This window comes from Mustela erminea, chromosome 6, assembly GCF_009829155.1.
Source record: "Mustela erminea isolate mMusErm1 chromosome 6, mMusErm1.Pri, whole genome shotgun sequence".
Lineage (NCBI taxonomy): Eukaryota > Metazoa > Chordata > Mammalia > Carnivora > Mustelidae > Mustela > Mustela erminea.
In genome coordinates, this window is record NC_045619.1 from 65,188,433 (window position 1) to 65,205,833 (window position 17,401).

General features: G+C 39.5%; 1 protein-coding gene across 2 annotated transcripts in view; it reads right to left on the minus strand.

The window, feature by feature from the left end:
* FAR2 (fatty acyl-CoA reductase 2) overlaps window positions 1-17,401 on the minus strand; it is a 133,632-nt gene that overhangs the window by 22,544 nt on the left and 93,687 nt on the right. For both annotated transcript variants that reach the window (XM_032347549.1, XM_032347550.1), the window contains 2 exons: window positions 5,574-5,749; window positions 1,759-1,938 (listed from right to left, as the gene is read on the minus strand). In XM_032347549.1, coding sequence (XP_032203440.1) covers window positions 1,759-1,938; window positions 5,574-5,749 — 356 coding nt within the window. The remainder of the gene's footprint in view (window positions 1-1,758; window positions 1,939-5,573; window positions 5,750-17,401) is intronic.

Here is a 17,401-nt window from a genome sequence, read left to right on the forward strand (position 1 = left end):
GCAAGACTCTGTCCTGCCTCACATCGTGCTGTCATGTGTCAGCTGCCAGATGGGTCAACAGTGGAGGAAGGCTCTGGGATCTCAGCAGAGTCTGCACTCAAACAGCTCTGCCCCTTCCTGGGCACAGCAAATATGTACACACCACACAGACCAAGAGACAACACTGTGAGAGGGCAGCTAACCGAAAACAAATCGATTCCACCCAAAAACACCCTGAGGCCTTCCACATCCACTCTCCTGTACAGACGTGGGGCATCAGAGCCTCTTATCTCCGACTCTCCTGACAAGCTCTGAGCTCGGAAGGTCCCTTGCACGACTTAAGCAAGTCACCACTTATGAGCTACGTGAGGTAACCTCCGGGTCCTTTGGATGACTTTCATTCTTCTTTGTCCTGGATATTTTTAAATGACACGTAAAGATATCTATTCTCAGGACTGTAGGAGATAAAAATGTTTGCCCTGAAGGGAGTGAACTCTTGATTTAGCTAAGCTTCGTTTTAAAGAGTCTATCTTAAATAGAGATACAGTATTACATGAAATTAAAATCTGACAAATTTCATGGTGAAGTAGTCTATTTTCTCAGCCAGAATACCTTTTTACAGTTGTTGTTGTTGTTGTTTTTTCTAAACAAGATAAACTTGTTAAATTGAACGGAAGAATGAAGACCCAGAAAACGAAAACACTTATTCGGAGACTAGGGCCTGACCTAAGAACAAAGTGGCTCCTGTTAGTAGGCAGGAAGAGAACAATGCTAGCTCTTTCTCCTCCACCACAAGACAATAAGGAAAGCGTCTTTCAGCCTCCTAGCCCAAGAGACTTGCACTTTCTGCCAGAGCTGGGAGGATTTCCACTTACCTAGGAGTTCTTCTTCTTCTTATTATTATTAATTTTTTTAAGATTTTATTCATTTATTTGACAGAGAGGTAGGAGAACTCAAGCAGGCAGAGTGGCAGGCAGAGGAAGAGGGAGAAGCAGGCTCTCTGCCAAGCAGGGAGCCCGACACAGGGCTCCATGCCAGGACCCCGGGGATCATGACCTGAGCTGAAGGCAGACGCTCAACCGACTGAGCCACCCAGATGTCCCACATCTGAGTTCTTCTTTATTAACCTTTGGATCAGCTGCCATTAAACACTCCCAAGCATAACAACTGCTTTTTATCACTCATCCTCACTACAAGATGAGCACTGTTATCACCCCCATTTCACAAATGAAGGAGTGAGGCGCAGAGAGGCCAAGGAACTCACTCAAGGTCACACAGACAGGAAGCTGCAGAATCCAGGTCGGACGGACGCTGAAGGCTTGTTCCTTCACTTTTACACTGTACACTCTACTTCCTTCAGTGACCACGCTGAGTTCAGTACGGAGTGACAGAAGCATTCCCATGAGCCCATTACAATCCTAAACTATTTCACAAAACTCCTTGGCATTTTTTGTGTTGTGATGTTCAGTTAGCCACCATAGAATACACCATCAGTTTCTGACGTCGCGTTCACCCAGTGCTCATCACCACTCATGCCCTCCTTGATACCCACCGCCCTGTGGCATTTATCCATGCCCGTCCTTCCCCATCACCAAGCACTGGACTCCCCACGCTGGGATGAAGGGAACAGCAGGAATCAGACAGCAAAAGCTAGCACCTTTGCAGAGCACGCTACTTCAAGAGTGCCTCGCTTTGCTACCTCATTAATGGATGCCTACAAAGAATCAAAGAGAACCAGGATCTGCCCACCTCCTGACCCCCTCATGTGACCCAACTTACTCCATGGAGTCGATGATTTTTTTTGGCTCCACAGGGCACGGGTAGATGACCTCATCGATGTGCTTCAGGTTACAATTTGAAAAGGCAGTGGAGATATGGATGAAGGCTTCAAGCTTTGGCATCTGACTGGCCATGATCAAGAGCTGCTGGGTGGCAGTGACGTTGAGTTGCACGGCGTGTCTGTAGGAGGAAAAGCAGAAGAAGTGCAATGAGGCAACTCGATGTCCTGCTTTGCTAGAACGTCACCTACTCCAATAATGGGCTCGTACGTCTCATTTCTACTCATTGAGTATGTGCTCATTTCTGTGGCTGCACCAAAGGCCCAGGAAGAAGAGCACAGATCATAGCTACACAGTTGTGTGATGCCTGGAATGTGTTATAGTTGATGCCGTGTTCTGTGCACATAAATCCTAGTCATTGAAACATTATTCGTATTGCATTTAGAGATAGCTTGGTTCTAAGTCAACTGGAAGTAAAAAAAAAATCACAATCTTCTGGATGTTTAAAGGGGTTTCTTAAGCAGCCACTAAAAATATAAAGATACATAAATTGAGCATCTAACTCAAGAAGCTGTAAAAATTCAAGTGAATTGTAGGAGAGTAGCAGTGGATAGAGAATGAGAAATAGAAATTTCTATTGCAGGGGCACCTGGGTGGCTCAGTGGGTTAAGCCTCTGCCTTCGGCTCAGGTCACGATCTCAGGGTCCTGGGATCAAGCCCTGCATCAAGCTCTCTGCTCAGCAGGGAGCCTGCTTCCCTGCCTACTTGTGATCCCTGTCTGTCAAATAAATAAATTTTAAAAATCTTAAAAAACAATAAAAAAAGAAAGAAATTTCTATTGCAAAGGTCCAGGTCAGACCTAAAAATCAATGTCAAAATCCCAAATTTTTGCTAATAGAATACCAAGTTATACAAGTATAATACGAGATGACAATGAAATGGTCCATTCTAGAAACACAAGGTTTATACAATATCAGGAACCCTATTAATCTAACCAAAAAAGATAATAAAAAAGAGGAAAACTAAATGATTCTCGATATGTATTTTGAAAATTTTAAAATGATGTTCAGTATCCATTTCCAATTTAATTTTTAAAAAATCATTAAAAGAAGAATAAATGATTAAAACACACCCCTTTCCCTTTGCTAGCCTGTATCATGTTTAATGGTGAAAAGTTAGGAGCACTGCTTTTAAAGTCAGGGGAACCAAGGGGTTCCTGGGTGGCCCAGTCGATTAAGCATCTGCCTTCAGCTCAAGTCATGATCTCGAGGTCCTGGGATGAAGCCCTGCGTTGGACTCCTTGCTAGGCAGAGAGTCTGCTTCTCCCTCTCCCTCTGCCTGCTGATCTGCCTACTTGTGCATTCTCTCTCTCTCTGTCAAATAAATAAATAAAAACTTTAAAAAAAAAAGTCAGGGCCAAGAAGAATGGCTGCAACTACTACTACTACTTAATATTGCTCTGAACTTCCACCTGGCAATTAGAGAGGAAAACATAAGGAATTAGCAGATGTAACTGTTGTAAAGGCAGTCACAAAAATCCCCATCAGATTACATCATTGTGTATCTGGTCAACAAACAAAGGAGCTAAAAAAAAAAAAACCAACAATGAAAAAACCTACCCTGAGACATGCAATGATTCATTCAGTAAAGTGTCCATTTATAAAAGTCATGTTAAAGGAAAAAACTGGAGAATACGGTGGAAGAAAGGCACATATTCAAAACTGAACATTTAAAAAATATATCCAGTTAAGAAAAAAGGAACAGACTATATACAAAAATAAAACTTCACTAAGGGTGATAGAAAAATTGAATAAACAATATATTGTTCTTAGATAGGAAGAGCCAATGTTTTAAATATGTTGTTTTTCTAAAGTAGTTGACATGTTCATATTCAGTAATCCTAATCAAATTCCCAGCTTTCAAAGAAGCTGGAAAAATTATCTTAAGCAGATGAGAATAGTCAGGAAAATTCTATAAAAAGAGAATGACGTGCGTATACTTGCCTAATAAAGTAAAAAATTACTGTAATAAAATACTGTGGTGTTGGGAGAGAAAGCCTAAGTAATGGAACAAAAATAAAGAGTCCAACATTGGAAATTCAGTATATTATAAGAGCTTCATTCAATAAAGAGTAAAAACAAATCATTTAATAAATGTTTCTTAAGAAGTAGTCATCTGTTAGAAATTTTTCAAAAGCTACTCTATATTTACACCCACATCACTTTCCTTTTTATAGAATTTTCCTATCTCTATTTATAGGCAAAAAAAAAAAAAACAACCCTCTAAATGGGTCAAGATGTAAAGGAGAAAATTAAGCAACAAAAATTGTAGAAGAAATTATGAATAATGCATAAATAATAAAAATAGTTGAGGACAAATGATAAAGTATTTTGAGCTTTGTAAAAGACCAAAAATCAATATGCTAACTATTCCAACAAGTCTTAAGATTGACAAGAAAAAAATGTTTCAGTAGAAAAACAGGCAAAGAACATGAATAGGCATTTCACAAAAGAGTAAGATGCCAATACTATGCAGCCATCAAAAGAAATGAAATCTTGCCATTTGCGACATGGATGGAACTAGAGGGTATTACGCTTAGCGAAATAAGTCAAGCAGAGAAAGACAACTATCATATGATCTCCCTGATATGAGGAAGTTGAGAGGCAACGTGGGGGGTTTGGGGGGTAGGAAAAGAATAAATGAAACAAGATGGGATGGGGAGGGAGACAAACCATAAAAGACTCTTAATCTCACAAAACAAACTGAGGGTTGCTGGGAGAGTTTCGGGAGAGGGGGCTGGGGTTATGGACATTGGGGAGGGTATGTGCTGTGGTGAGTACTGTGAAGTGTGTCAACCTGCCGATTCACAGACCTGTACCCCGGGGGATAAAAATATATTATATGTTTATTAAAAAAAAAAAAGAATAAGATGTCAATCAGCATTTCCATGCCCTCAACTTTTCTCATTATCAACAAAATCAAAATCAAAATACGGATTGGCATTCCCATTACATTGCCAACATTAACAGTAAAAAACGATAATCCAGTATGCCTGTGGGTGTCAGAAATGAGGATTCATGTGCATTGGGACAACGGAAATCAATACTGCCCATGTGGAAAGCCATGTAGCATTATATGTCAAAATGTAAACCGTTTCTAACCTGGGCACATCTGGTACATCTCTAACAATTTTACTTCTGGACATTTACCCAAAGTAAAGCACACAATGGTATAAAAAAAAAAAAAAATGCAAGCACAGAGACGTTCACTGAAGCATTGTTTATAATACTGGAAAATTCAAACAATCCAAAAATATCCACCAATATAGAACTGGTGGAGTATACTATAGACACGTAAAATGGAATGTCATACAGTCATTAGAAATTATAGAGAATATCTATTCACAAGGAAAGATACCCAAAGATACAACCAAGCAAGTCGCTAAAAAATTATCAGTATGATGCCCTTTTTTGGTGAAGTTGAACATAAGTCTATTTTATTATGGCTGTGTAAAGAAAAGCTGGAACGGATGCTCTCTATGATATTAAGTGGTAGTCTCCGGGTGGCGAGATTTTTGGAGTTTGAGTCCTTTAAATTTATTTTCATGGAGAATATACCTTTAAATTTTTTTTTTTTAATTTAAATTCAATTTAGTTAACATGGAGCGTCTTATTAGTTTCAGGGGTAGACTTTAGTGATTCATTGCTTGCGTACATCTTTTTTCCTTTTTAACAGAAACCGCAAGGAAACTGACATGCATATGTACACGCGCACACATGCACCTGTGTGCGCCATGAGCAGGAAGTGGGCGCATACCTCAGATGATCATCGAAGCGCACGGTGGCCGCACAGTGGAAGATAATGTTTGTACAGGAGAGAAGCTCTTGCATGTCCTCCTTGCTGATAGCAAAGTCATTATGATTGAGGTCCGCGTAGATAGCTCTGATCTTCTCATGCACGTTTGGACAAACTTCTTTGACTTTTTGAAACAGCTAAAACATAAATAGAAATCAATATGCAGACAGCGTCATCACCATCTCATTGCTCTTGTTTTTGTTGATGTGTCACATCGCAATTCGCAAAAACTGGTTTTATCTGTAATACCACTCAAAGAAGGCATTTACTCAAGAGCCATTTGTTTTACCTCCTGCAATTTGGTCAGCTTGGTATAATTTCCACTCCTCTTAATTTGATAAACATTCAAAAAAGTCATTTCTAATAACCAGTAAGGAGTGTATTTTGAGCCTTTCCTGCAGGGTTGAAAGAATGACAGTGAGCCGTCCGTATTCTGCCCCTCCTCTTTTCCCCATGATTGTTTCCATTTTTGGCTGGGAAATATGGCTTTCAGTGCAAAATTACCAGCCTTTGCAAATTACCAGCAAAGCCACCAGCTTTTACAAGGGAGGTCTCATGGACGCAAGTTCGAAGCAACTTAGTTAACTGGCCCAGAGGAACAGTATTAGGTCTTAGCAGCACAAACATAATTAGAAAATAACAAATTCGGTGAATCTGTAATGGGTAAAACAAATACAACTTTTATATAATCTCATTCCAATATCAATGGCAGTTATTGTCTAGTAAGAGAATTACATGAGCTCATGTACGTTTTATGGGATATTAATTGATTTCTTAATATTCTAACTTCTTTATAAAGGAAAAGGAAAGAGCCTTGGCAGTTTTAGCTTTTATTACCCTTGTTCTGATGGAACAGTCTCTACTTTCCCCTCCACACACAAGTTCTTAGATTCAACTGGTATTTTCCATTTTCTCAAAGAATGTAATTTAAAAAAAATGTTCTAGGTTTTGACAAAAGGAAATTCTACTGTAGTATTGGCATGGGCTAATAGCAGTGAGAAAAATAAAGCTAAATGTTTAGGAAGGTTAGGAGCGGAGAAAATTAGTCTGTGGGGTTTTTTGTTTGTTTGTTTTTGTTTTTTTTAAGATTTTATTTATTTGTCAGAGAGAGGGAGAGAGAGCAAGCACAGGCAGACAGAAGCAGAGGGAGAAGCAGGCTCCCTGCCAAGCAAGGAGCCCGATGTGGGACTCGATCACAGGAGCTGGGATCATGACCTGAGCCGAAGGCAGCTGCTTAACCAACTGAGCCACCCAGGCGTCCCTGTGGTTTTAATCATAGTAGAGTAGCCGAGCCTATTCCCTTTACCCCTTCGGCCCCCGAAGACAGTTTGCAGGTCTTCCTTGATCCTGAATAGCAGGCTTCTTCCCTCCACTGGAGATCTACCCTAGGCTCTTTTGTTGGCTAATAAGAAATCGATCTAAGGTAGTAAAAGAAACCATGTCTCATCTGAATCAGAGAAGACCATGTTAGAGGCCCTTGTGGGAATCTAGTGAAGATGATCAGAGAAGGAGGTCAAGTCCACAGATTGACCTGGTGAGCTACTACACTTTGAGCTACCTTTTTTTTTTTTTTTTCCTCTGCAGAAGCAGCCTTGCAGTAGCAATGGGACTAGAGTTCTGAAAAGCGTTTGGAGGTTAGATCAACCCTCAAAGGTTTTGAGACATTTGGGACTGATGCGGTGGATCCAGTGTCTGAGGGACATTCTCAACAAAGGTCATTCTGGCTCTTCCAGAAAGATATTTATCAGCTTTTGTAATCTGGATAAATCATGAGCAAGCTAAATATTGGTTTTCTCGATCAAAGCTTTTCCTTCTCATAGTCCATGTTAGTCATGTGACAAATTGGATCTTTTTGGATAAATTTGTCTAAAATTTGCACAATTTCCCCTGTTTTTAATAATTTGATTTGTAGAAGGTTCTGTTTTGAGTCTGCATGACAGATTTTATTCACAAGAAATTTATTTCGGGTTCTGTGGAGTCTTTGACTTTGACCTGTGATGATTTCTGGCTACATTAGAGTCGTATGTGGAAAATGACTTCAGTGTCCATCCTTCCAGCAGTGGAGTTCTTCCCACATGATGTAAGCTACCGTACAGATTTTCTTTTGCCTTTGGTTTTTACGACTTTAAAAGGCAGAGAACCCCATTACACCATATTATACCTCCAGCCCACCTATGCAAATGTGATCAATGGAGATAATTACCATTTCAGGAAATAAGTGTTCTGAGCTATATTCTATTTATTGATTATATTTTCCAATGACAGGGCATAGCCGAGTCACATGGTATAATTCTTTTTAAAGTTTAAGTTTTCTAATCCAGATGGGATTTATTATGGTCAATTGAAATAAATTGGAGAATTGGCTGCAGCAATTCAAACCACAGGACTAAGTGAGGGTCACATTTTACTATGCTCCCCATGCCCACTAATACGACTTGCCTCATCTGGCATCTCACCATTTTGCTCCAGCCTCTAACAAAATAATACCTCTTAAATGTTGCCACATCCTAAATAGACCGCTGAGATTACAGCCAACCATCATCCAATAGGTCAGTGCTTTTCAAAGTGTTACCCACCAAGTGAACTGGATCGGAATCACTAAGATGCACTTTAAAAGTGTATATTTCCAGCCCCTGGCCCCACCCACTAAAGAAGAAATGACTGGGGAACACCCAGGAGTTTGCATTTCACACATCAGGTTCCCTGGTCGTTTTTAACTGGTCCCAAGATGAGAACTTCTCCAGCTGGAGTGTTAACGTGGATTAATTGTTCATGAACAATAGTGTTTGGCTCATTTCTCTTTACAGGACGTCAGTGGTTTTCAAACTGTGTAGGCATAAGAAAGATCTAGGAACCAATTAAAAATGACTTCCTTACTCTACCCTCCAAGACCTTGACTCAGTATGTTTGGCAAGTAACCCCGGCACTTGTACATCTTAACCAGCTCAATGGATAGGTCTTCCAGTCCGGGTACCATACTTGGTGAAAGAAATATAATTTCAAAAAACTTGGTGAAACATTAATTTGGAAAATTAATGTTCATTTTTAAAGTCAGGGCTTAAATGTCCCCCTCTGGCTGGTAAACTCCTTGTTTCTTGTTTACCATTTTATGCTGGATAGCACCCAGTTCATTGAAAAGACTCAAATGTTGCTTGTTACACTGAAATTAATTACTGTAAGAACAGTGGTAGAACCAGGAGTGGGAGCTTGATTCCTGAAATTGTTCCCTGGCTCTTTTGTGTTGGTGGGATAAAAGACAGCAGATCACTACCACAAGTAGAAGAAACAAAGTGTCCCCTTGGGTCTCTGCATGATTGCAAATGGAAGCCGAAAAGGCTCAGAGCAGAACCTTTGCTTTTGTAATAATGACACAACCAAAGGACAGAAGAAATGCTGCAAATGAGTCCTCTGTGGACACCAGCTCTCAGAAAAGTCCCTTTGTTGATGTGAGACATTCATTAAGAGTAAGAAGAAAACAGATGGAACAGACATGAATGAAGAAAAAATATATAATTTCAAAAATGTCATTGACGGTCCACCAATAAAGAACTTGATATAGTTATTTTAGATTCTAAGAGTTCATCATATTCCTTTTCATATAATCTTTATGTAACGGCATCAGACTGAGAAGGTTAAGAGTACAGTAGCTCCTGCCATTGATGAAGACTCAAGGACGGACTGCTGTGTTCCCATTTCCTGAAACCCTGTTCTTGACAGAGGCAGGATGCTTATCTGTGGTCACTGAAAGATCACAGCTAAGAGGCTCTCTAAACATTTCAAGCTTGGGGTGCCTGGGTGGCTCAGTCAGTTAAACATCCGACTCAATTTCAGCTTAGGTCATGATGTTAGGGTGGTGAGATTGAGCCCTTGAGCCCTGCTTAAGATTCTCTCTCTCCCTCTCCCTATGCCCCTCCTCCTCCTCACTTTCTCTGTCTCTCTCAAGTAAATAAATAAAAAAAAAAATAAATATTTCAAACTGGTAACAAAACTATACATTTCTCTTGGGAAGTCTAGGACTGTTCTATTGATTTGACATTACACAGCAAGGATTTCCCTTTCGTAATTTGTTTTAAACACAAGAGACCATTCCATATATGGTAATAGTTACTGATAACCCAGACACAGGAGAGAAACTTTATATATCCTAAGTGAGAAAATTCAGCAGAAAGAAGACCAGGAAGAGAAATTTTCTGGATTCGATAAACTCCTTGGGTATGACTTTTGTAGCCAGACACTATGATTGCAGTTTTATTAGAAGCAGGAATTGGGCAAGAGGCTGGGGGTGTGACATTTATATTATGCTTTTGAAACAACGTAGAGGTCCTGAACTTGGATTTCTACAACTATCTTGTTATCCACATGACCTCACTTTGTTTTTTCTTTTTTTAAAAAAGATTTTTTTCTTATTTATTTGAGCATGCCCACGTGAGCATGAGCAGGGCGAGGGGCAGAGAGAGAGGGAGAAACGGACTCTGCCAAGCAGGGAGCTTGGCACAGGACCCTGGGATCATCACCTGAGCTGAAGGCAGACACTTTCAGACCGAGCCACCCACATGACCTCACTTTGGAGATACCCACAGAGGGTTCAGCCCCCACAGACAGACCAGTGAAAGTCATTGTTTTTTGTTGTTGTTGTTTTGTTTTGTTTTTTTAAATTTACTTGAGAGAGAGAGCAAACCCAGGACCCTGGGAGCATGACCTGAGCCAAAGGCAGACCCTTAACAGACTGAGCCACCCAGGAGCTCCAAAGTCATTGTATATTTAATAATCTTGAGAGTCTTTGATCTTCAATATATTGAGTTCCTCTCTTTGAATATAACTACATTCTCTATAGTTCCAGTAGCCTATCAAAGTTTGCCTCATATTTTTAATTGGGAAACAGAAGGTAAGTTCTCTCTTTTTTTTTTTAAAGATTTTATTTATTTATTTGACAGAGAGAGATCACAAGTAGATGGAGAGGCAGGCAGAGAGAGAGAGAGAGGGAAGCAGGCCCCCTGCTGAGCAGAGAGCCCGATGCGGGACTCGATCCCAGGACCCTGAGATCATGACCCGAGCCGAAAGCAGCGGCTTAACCCACTGAGCCACCCAGGTGCCCAGAAGGTAAGTTCTCTTAAGCTAAAGGGTGATCTCTGTGGAGTACCAGGTGTCCTACAGCAGAAAAGAACCTGTAACATTTGTCAGAGAAATTAGGGAGTGCCGAGTGAAAGCAAATGAACAGATTCTGCAAGGAATTAGCAAGGTAGATGCGTAATCTAAGTTGAGAACCATTATATATCAAATCAGTGCAAGTAAATTAAGGCAGAAACTATCATACCCAATATAAAGATTCATGAAAACTTACAAAATGTTGAAGTTTTGCTCATTCCCTAGTAACTCTCATAAGCTAGACAGGATCAACCTAGAAGTTGTTATTACTTCATGAGGACCATTTCTATAGGACCATAAAGCAGTAGGGGTAGCAGTGTGATTATCGAACTTTGGTACGTAGAAGGGTAAACTAGAAAGTCATTAAAGACAAACAAACAAACAAACAAAAACCCAGATGTCCTGACCCTGGAGATTCTAACTCAGTTTTGAGTGGAAGCTTGGGCATCTATACCTTGAACAAGCTCTCCAGTGAACCTGATACACACTATGTGAGAGCCACTGAGAAAGATCTCAGACTTTGGAGTCAGGGAGGCCCAGGTTTGAATCCCAGTTCTGCTGTTTATTAGCAGTGTGACTGGGGCATAGTTACTCACCTCTAGGGGCTTTGGTGTTTTCATTTGCATATTTATCTAAAACACTAATCGCTAAACTATCTCATTCTGTGTTCTCTGAGAACTCATGTTTCAGCAGATAATCTGCTATTCCTAAAAACAATTTTGCATTAAAAAGTCTTAGAACACTTTGCATAAAAATCTGTAACAAACGCTACATGGTGCTCAGCTCACTGTCTTGCTGTTTTGTGTCCCCAACGTCCTTTTCACAGAGTTCTTAGAAACTAAGCTCCTGGGGCCCAAAAGGAGCAAGGGTGGCCAGGAAGATGGAAACCAATCTGGAGAGGACTCCCAACTCTCCAGCACAATCGATGGTATCCCTGCATTATCCACGGGAAAGGATGGGAAAGGCCATGGTCCTAGTCCACAAGCGGCCATCATCTTCCCTTCCTAAGGAGGTGGTCGTTGTCACTGGCAAACGGACCACCTGGCGAGCAGGGCATGAGAATCAGAGCATGAGAATCAGAGCTTACAGGATGTGGTTTCTCAGGGAAGGCCATGCAAGGTGGTGGGGACAGCGTGAGCTTTAGAGGTAAGAGAATTGCCTGTAAATTCCTTGTCACTTCCTCGGCATTTCCTGGGAGAGGCAACAACTTTCCCGGATGAGTTTCTCCTCTGTGAGGTAGCAAGCATGCATGGCACAGAGGTTTGTGAGGGTGAATAGACTAATGAAAGTCAGATGCCTAGCAGAGTGCCTGCTGCTTAGTACGTTCTAGAGCACAGGAAAACTCGGTATATACAGCAGTGCTCAGTTTGCAAAAGCTGCTCACCAGACAGAGGTGCGTTCGTGTGTGTGTGTGTGTGTGTGTGCGTGTGTGCGTGCATTGCAAGGTTTCTGATGATACCACGTGATGCAGCTATCTCTGCAAATTGTCTTTCAGAGTCAGGCTGAATCCTGTGGTGAGGTGACTTTTTGAGTGAAAGGAGTGTAGGCAATTTGAAGCTTTTAAGAAAAAGACTTGATGTGACTGGAAGAAATTGAAAAGGAAGGCAAGAAGCCGGGTGTGTGAAATCATGCCAGTGATCGAATTACCTAGTAAATTGTATTGTAAAAGAAAATAAGAGATTGAGAAAATAAATCGCTTCTGTTTCTGGGATTGTTATTATATCCCCAGGACTAAATCAATTTCTTTCTTTCTTTTTCTTTCTTTCTTTCTTTTTTTTCTTTTAAGAGGAAGAAAATGGCCCACAGTTGGGGGCTTAACAGGCTTCAACTATTCTGAGTTGAAAACCTGTCAAAATGAAGGCCAGCTACACTCGCTTGAAAGTGTGTTTGTTAATCATGGGGAAATGTAAATTCCGGCAAGATGGTATCTTCCTAGGTGTCCTGAGTTCATAGAAGCCTCTTGTTTTTTTGTGGCCTCGTTTCTTAGGAAAAATTAAAAAATAGTAATGGAGCAAAACTGGCTTGGGAATTTAAAATACAAACTTCTGTTTCTAATTGCCTTTGCCTTCTGTACAGACGTAACAGAATCATCAACATCAATCAGAATTTCATTTTGGAAGTTGGTTGGTAACAAGCAGCTCTTTTACACCATAGCCTTGAACCAAACAGGAAAATGGTTTTCTCCTTATGAAAAACTCTTTGGAAATTAACCAGGAACTTGTACGGAAAATGAAATGAACATTTCTGTTGGATGCTTCTTAGTACTCAACAACATCAGACTGCTGACCTTCCCTTTGCAGGTGTTATTTGGTCCGAAGTTCATCTAAGTGCATTATTTTTCTTCTCAGGGATTAATTTATCTAATGCCTTCTAGAAATTACTACACAGAGACAGCCTTGTGAAAGGAGTCAATAAAGTATTTCATAAAATGTTACTATCTTCTATTGTCTTAAACCCAATTAGTTCTGTGAACTGAGAGCCCAGTGTGTGACCCGGCATGATTCATTAACCACCGCTCTCCAGGGTATTTCAAAGTTGATTTATCTCATGGACAAATGAGAGCTTATTGAGTAATTCGCATTTTTCCAGAAAAGTTAACTTGAAGTATCCAGCACACCTGCCAAGCTCTGTCTTTGTTTATAAATCCATTTCCTGGTGACATCATACAAGGTACTCCCACCCTGGAAACCTTGAATTTTGCCTGGTCTTCTCAGATGATTAATTCTAAATCCAGCCTAATCTCACTGTAACCCTTCCCATATTTCATTACTACAGTTCAGCAGAAACTGTCCAACCTTTTTCAGGATTCTCTCAATAAAATATTTTTTAGATACTGATTTCTCAGTTACTCTCATTAACAACCTCACTCTTCATATAATTTCAAGGACCTGGTGTTTTCTTTTTCAAATATGGATACTATCTCCTTGATGTTTTCTTAAACAGTTGTTAGGAGTAGATTATGACCAATTTAACATACTAAATGGGTATAAACGGGACGTGGTTGTTGGAAAAAGAAACACAGCTTTAAGGCACTGAAGAACCTCTCAACATTTCTTTGAACTTGACAGCTGAATAATTTATTGGCAACTCATTATCTGTTGTTGTGGGGAACAGCCATATCTTGTTAAGCAAGGCCATATGCAATACAGCAAAATAGATAAAGCATCGATCTTTCTCTAAAATTTTTTTGCTACAATGAAAAGCTGGTTGATGCATAATGAAATGAACACATTCTTCATAAGTAAGAGATTATGCAGCCAGCTCAGGGGCCCCGGGGACCCACAAGTTGAATAGCATGGACCTGGGATGAGCATGTTGACATTTTGGCACATGAAATCTTATTTTCCTTAGAAGTTTCTCAGATTTTAGGAAAGATACTAAAAGATTAAGAAAAGAATCATGTTGAATACCTGGAATCATATTTCTAATAAAAATAGAGCTAAATTATTTAATTTTGATAATCAGTTTCAAAACTCAAAATCAACTGGACTTATAGCTGAGGACATAGTTTTGGAAATTCATGATTGCTTTGCTGCCTTATTTATTTACTTTAGAAAAAGTGGGTTTTTCTTCCCCCACTCTACTCGTGAAATGTTCATTTTCACTATATTTTCAAAACTTTGGAAAAGGTTAAGATTACTGCTCTTATTTTTTCACTACAAAAGAGGGCACCTTTTTTCTCACCATAAAAATAAACATCTTCATTATAATTGTAATTTGAAAACTTGGAAGTGCCAAAAAAAAAAATCAATAAAATTAATTCAAGATCCTAGCAGCATTTAAAGACATTAGTTGAGATTATACTGAATATGGTTTTGGGATTTTATTTTTGCACTGAATATAAGTATTTTCTCATGTCATTTAATAGTTTATAAAATATGAGCTTTAATGTCCTTATACTAGTTTAACATATGTATTATTTCTTATTTTATCTCTCCTATATTATACAATATTCAGGTTGGTTCCAGTTTTTGCTACCATAAATAATACCACAATAAGGTACAATATTCGTGTGTCTCTGGTTGTTTTCTTAGAGTGCTTGCTTAATTATCTTTGTGAGGAAGTCCTCAAGAATCTGTCGTTAATTCAGATATTTTTCCCTCTATTGATAAGTTCCTTTAAGGGACCTGAACATACTTAGGAAACTTACTTATATATGAGAAAACTGATCTGTTCTGATTCTCAAGCCCTGGTTCCCTGTGGCCCAACGATTTAAAAGAACCTTTTTTTCCAAAGCATCTCCCACTTAATTGTCTCCCTCTGAAAGCACGGAAACAGGAAGCCCGGAAGGGAGAGGGGGTAGCTGTCCATACTGTGAAAGGAAAGCAATGAATCAGATGCTTAAATTTTGATAGATACAACAGATGTTCTCTTGACCGTATTTCCTGGGCACTTAGTGGGAATCAAGGCAAACTGAAAACATTTTACTTTATCATGTTTTAAAGAAATACTTCGAAGCCTCACAAACCCGCTATGATTAAGCTAACTTTAAGAACACTGAATTACTTTAAAATGGGTTAGAAGTCACACATTACTATGTGCGACTGAAGAGAAATATTGCTTAAAGGTGACACCGGGCCTTACTTAGGAATAAGGGATGGCTGCATGTCAGTCACTTTGCCTACATCAAAATAAAGTTAAATGACAGAATCTAAACTGGGTCTTGATTCGTGGATATTTAATATATATCTGCAGAATTAGAGGCTTACCGGAAGTAATCCTAACCCAGACAGAAAGTAATACTAATCTTGACAGTAACACTAACCCAGACAGGAAACCAGAGGGGAGAGTGGCCAGATAATGGAAGTAAGGCTTGGCCTGGGCCCAGATAAGGCCACTGGAAAACTGGAACACACTAAACTTCTTCATTCAACAAATTTGGTTCATGACCTGTGGTTTGAGTGGACAGTGGTAACACATGTCCAAATTTGGTGGAGTGGACAATGGTAACACATGAGAGTAATGACAATAGAAAGGTCTTAGACTTAAAAGTGAAAGGGAAAACACTGGGGTACTAAATGTATTATTGGTTTTGGCCAATCTAATACACTTGAGAAAATGGTGTATTATCTGCCAAACCTAAGAATCTCTTACTCTCACTGTATCTGACATTAGGGGAGCATAAATGCAGATAGAATTACTAGAAAATCAAAATTTTATGGGTGTATTCCCTGAAGTAGAACGCTGTCTTGGAAAGTTGATTGTGGCAGCCCACATATTTGGAATAATTGACTTGTAACTTTGTCCCCAAATTCTAACTGAATAGAGGAACATTAGAATTCATATGGAATAGTCTCACATTTTAAAAAAAGAGGTTACAGGGGTGCCTGGGTAGCTCAGTGGGTTAAAGCCTCTGCCTTTGGCTTGGGTCATGATCCCAGGGTCCTGGGATCGAGCCCTGCATTGGGCTCTCTGCTCAGCAGGGAGCCTGCTTCCTCCTCTCTCTTTGCCTGCCTGTCTACCTACTTCTGATTTCTGTCTGTCAAATAAAAAAAAAAAAAAAAAAATCTAAAAAAAAAAAAGAGGTTACAAAAATGTTAAACTACATTATTTTGCTTTTAGGTAGAAGCCCAAGGTCTGTCCATTCTGTCCATTCTCTATCCAACAGCATAAGTCAAACATTTATGAAAGAATAATGAATGCCTTTGCTACAAAAACAGAAATAGCTAGAAATGTAAGACATTTCCATATTTTAATCTCTTGAGCATTTTGATGCTCTAGTAATTATTTCCTATTAAAACTGCGAATCTCCAATAGTTTCACTATAAACAGTAAAATCTTCTTTAGGGAGAGGACAGACTTTTAATTAAAGAAAGAAAAGTACTTTTTTTCTGAGGGTGAATTTAGGAGACTAAATGTGTGAAGAAAGGCTTAGCAGAGAGTGGGTATGTGGGCCTGAGCATTTACAGAAGGCTCCCTGTGTGCTGGACCCCAAACCGTTGGGAGTATCTTGAAAGATATAGAGAAAAGGTTTAAAAATGGTACCAGGAATGTACCTATGGGGAAAGAAATGGAGAGTCCTAAGCATTCAGGGATTTGCCAAATGGCTGCTGGTTGGTTTTTGTTGGTTTTGAGTTACAATCAAGCTCTAGTTTAGTTATCTCTACATTGGAGATGACCAATCAATGGCTATGTTTAGGATTAGTCAAAGTAAAACACTGATTATTTTGTGTTTTACATTAACAAAACCCATAAAGAAATTCTATTTTGCGTTTTTAACCCAAATGTCAGCTTTGGTCTCTCTGCACCTTAATTGAGTTACGACTGATTATTACACTCCCAACGCAAGGTCCTTCCCAAGATCATTCAGAATTCCCTGGTAGCTAATTTTTCAAGGTTGCCTCTGTTCTTGTTTTTTCTCTAGCTCAGTGATGTATTAAGATTATTTTACAAACAGATATTTTGTCCACCATGTTTAGGTATTCAGTATCAGGAGGCATTTTTCTGGTCCTCTATTCCAAGAGTTGGCAGGCAGATTTCTTCCTAACATCTATCCTTTTGTGTCTTGATAAGTCATTCAGATGTTCTCCCTTCTCCATGTAGTCTCTGTGCCTCAGGAGAAGATGGTCTTATCCCAGCCCCAGGGAAAGACTTCTTCATCTAAGTGCTCTGTTATCCTCTGCCCAACGGTTAGCTTAGATCTG